Source organism: Maniola jurtina, chromosome 14 (assembly GCF_905333055.1).
Source record: "Maniola jurtina chromosome 14, ilManJurt1.1, whole genome shotgun sequence".
NCBI classification, from domain to species: domain Eukaryota; kingdom Metazoa; phylum Arthropoda; class Insecta; order Lepidoptera; family Nymphalidae; genus Maniola; species Maniola jurtina.
The window spans coordinates 10,299,415-10,302,324 of NC_060042.1; the positions used below are offsets into that span (position 1 = coordinate 10,299,415).

The 2,910-nt window shown below is 32.4% G+C and overlaps 1 protein-coding gene across 1 annotated transcript; it reads right to left on the reverse strand.

Annotated features, from left to right (window-relative positions):
• Window positions 1-312: 312 nt before the first annotated feature.
• LOC123871653 (alpha-(1,3)-fucosyltransferase C-like) lies at window positions 313-2,173 on the reverse strand. The gene is made up of 2 exons (XM_045915566.1): window positions 952-2,173; window positions 313-813 (listed from the first exon to the last, which is right to left on the reverse strand). The coding sequence occupies exons 1-2, from the start codon at window positions 1,938-1,940 to the stop codon at window positions 546-548; spliced, it is 1,257 nt and encodes a 418-aa protein (XP_045771522.1). The 5' UTR covers window positions 1,941-2,173; the 3' UTR covers window positions 313-545.
• Window positions 2,174-2,910: the final 737 nt, after the last annotated feature.

Consider the following 2,910-nt stretch of genomic DNA (forward strand, 5'->3'; position numbering starts at 1 on the left):
TCAGGAAAGTTGGGAAATCGTTTGTGGGAATGAGTGTAATATTTTATAATAAAATTCCACAATCAATTTTAGACTTGCCTTTACACAAGTTTAAAAAATCTATTAAAAGTATGCTCCTGAAAAAAGCTTATTATACAATCGAAGATTATGTAAATGACAAAAAAGCTTGGATTTGATGCGCTCCAGTAATACACGGCGCTGCAATTGCTTGTATACAGTATGGCATATTATTGTAAATTGTACATTTGAAAAGAGCAACCGCCGAGTTTCTTGCTGGTTCTTCTCGGTAGGAACAGCATTCCGAACCAGTGGTAGATTATTTTGACGATTCAAAAGCACTTGTAAAAGTTTAATTGAATAAAAATGAATTTGAATTTGAATTACAGTCTTACACATCTTAACTTACTGAAGAAGCCTTACTTCTACAGTCAGTAGATGTGGAAATATTCATTTCGTTAACAACATAACTAAGGCCAGTTTTATTTCGTTAATCATCTTATGAAAGAAATATAAATTAGACTTAAATGTAAACTTCCAAACCACTCTCAACACCGCCCTGGTGGATCCCACCAATGTCTGAAGTCCTCGTATATACTTGTCCGTTTCACTAGCTCTTCGTTATTCAGAATAGTACAGAAGCTACAGTAGTCATCTGTTTCTATACTTTCATATCTTCTGTAGAATGAATAATGTTTCTTCCATCTAAAATACTCTGCATACGAATCAGGGTTTTGAATGAGCTCGTTCATTTTTGCTGCTAACTTTTCAGCACCTAATTCCCTGGCATTCAAATAAATCCCATCTGGCATGAATCTGTAAATGAAAAATATGTTCACAGGTTCATAGGGTGTAACAATTACGCTAGCAAGAAGACATTTGATAGTACTAATGATTATTGATAAAATATCATAAAAAACATCGCGGTCATCAACTAGCAATGCATAAAATTACCTAGTATAATTGGCACCACCAAACACAATTGGGATAGCATCATGCTGTAACGGATATAGTAACTTCTCAGTAACATAATCTTCAGCAAACGAATTTTCAAAAGATAGATAAAAATAATAATCATTGCTAAGCATTTTGTTGCAATCATCTTGATTATCTCTAGAACATTTTAGAGGGCCACATGTTCCATAAATATCTACGTTTAAATTATACTTCTTAAGCGCCGCTTGTAACTCTTTGACAAATCTTTCTCGGCCACTCTTCGAATAGCAGTTTGATACAAACCATGCTGCTGCCTTAGTTTTCTTTTTTAATTTCTTTTTTAATTCCTCACTAACTGGACCCATTTCTGCCAATCTCAACCAATGCATGTTTTTTTTAGGTCCTATAATGTTATGATTGGCATCTCTCACTACTATATAACCCCATTTAGCTTCCGACTCTAATTTGTATGTCCAAGTCCAGTTAAAGACATTGTTTAGTTTATCAGAACATACTGGATAGTAGTCGGAGGACTCTATGCTCGCAAATGAAAACTTTTGATGAGGTGATCTTCTCTCTGGTAAAGAATTCTTACTCATACGTACTGCTTCTGGGCCACAAAATGCAATTACGTCAAACTTAGTGTAATCACCGAGATAAGTCCTATTGCTGGTCACATAGCAATTTGTAAAAGTGCAATTTCTATCTATAAACCCTTTTTGGCCTTCGCCCATGTACACAAATGGTACATTTTTCGGAGATGTCCACTGCAATATATATTTAAGTTCCAACTTAGGTTTTGAATTTGCTTTATCATCTTCTATGTTTTTGTCTAAATGTTGCAGTACCTTTTCCATAGTGTTTTCGACTCCCTCCATTCTTTTAATAAATAGAATCTCGTTTTGCGTTTTTAAATCATTCAAGGATAAATATAGTAAGATCAACATAGAAAATGTTATAATATAAAAGAAAGTTTTAAATGATATTAAGTTATATCTCATTTTCATGTCTTAATTTTATGGCACTAACACAATACTAACACAACATATTATACGTTTGTATTTTAGACGTTATTGATATTTCTAAATTATTTAGATAAAAGACCATATCGAACCCATATATCTTATCGGATAAGTAATGATAAAAAAGGAAATAATATGACTGTCGCGCAGAAAAACCAAACGAGCAGTTAGTGGGGACGGTTACGGACGAACACCAACGCTATACTGTGGCAGTACTGATGCTTCTAATCTGATTAGGTATTTCAGTGGATATTAATTTTATATATATAAATAATATTGTACATTTGTATGTTTGTTACTCAATCGCAAAAACAGAAACAAGGAAGTTTCGAACTAAAACACTATTGATAGGTTCTAAACTATGCTTTAAAAATAACCTTAGGAACTAAAATGATATTGGAACCAGCCATGTTCGAAAATAGTAAGTGAAGTTTACTAAAATAATATATTATACTGACGTAAATTTGCCTTGTTCTCAAATTATTTCTGACAAAATTTGATAAATATTCAGAAAACTATTAAGTACTTATTGAAACAGATGTTTTTCTCCAATATGAGTACGTTAGTAACTTTTGTTTTCAGTTATAATATATTTTTCTGACCATAGCCACGTTCAAGCTGAGTACACAACAATGTTAATGTCTTCGGGTAAGTAGGTACGAAATTATTATTCACTTGATACCTCCATGGTTTTCAAGCCTAAAAAACAAAGAAGCCTAATAGATAGCTGTGGTACCATCTAACTCATGACGAAAGCTATTATTTACTTAGATAACAAAGTAATTGGTAGTTATAGGTAGATAGTTCTTGACTAATTTGATGCGTATAATATAAAGCGACTTTTGAAAACTTGAATAAAATGTTTACTTTGAGGTACTGACTGAATAACATCTAATTCATAATTCTAAATTTATTTATTTCGGGAATCACAATAAGATAGGTTGATTCTTAACCC

Bases quoted from the DNA above. Each gene is read 5' to 3' on its own strand.
- LOC123871653 (XM_045915566.1), bottom strand. From the start codon at position 1,940: ATGAAAATGAGATATAACTTAATATCATTTAAAACTTTCTTTTATATT. The intron at 814-951 runs GTAATTTTATGC...TTTCATTTACAG, and splicing joins GGTGGTGCCAATTATACTAG to ATTCATGCCAGATGGGATTT.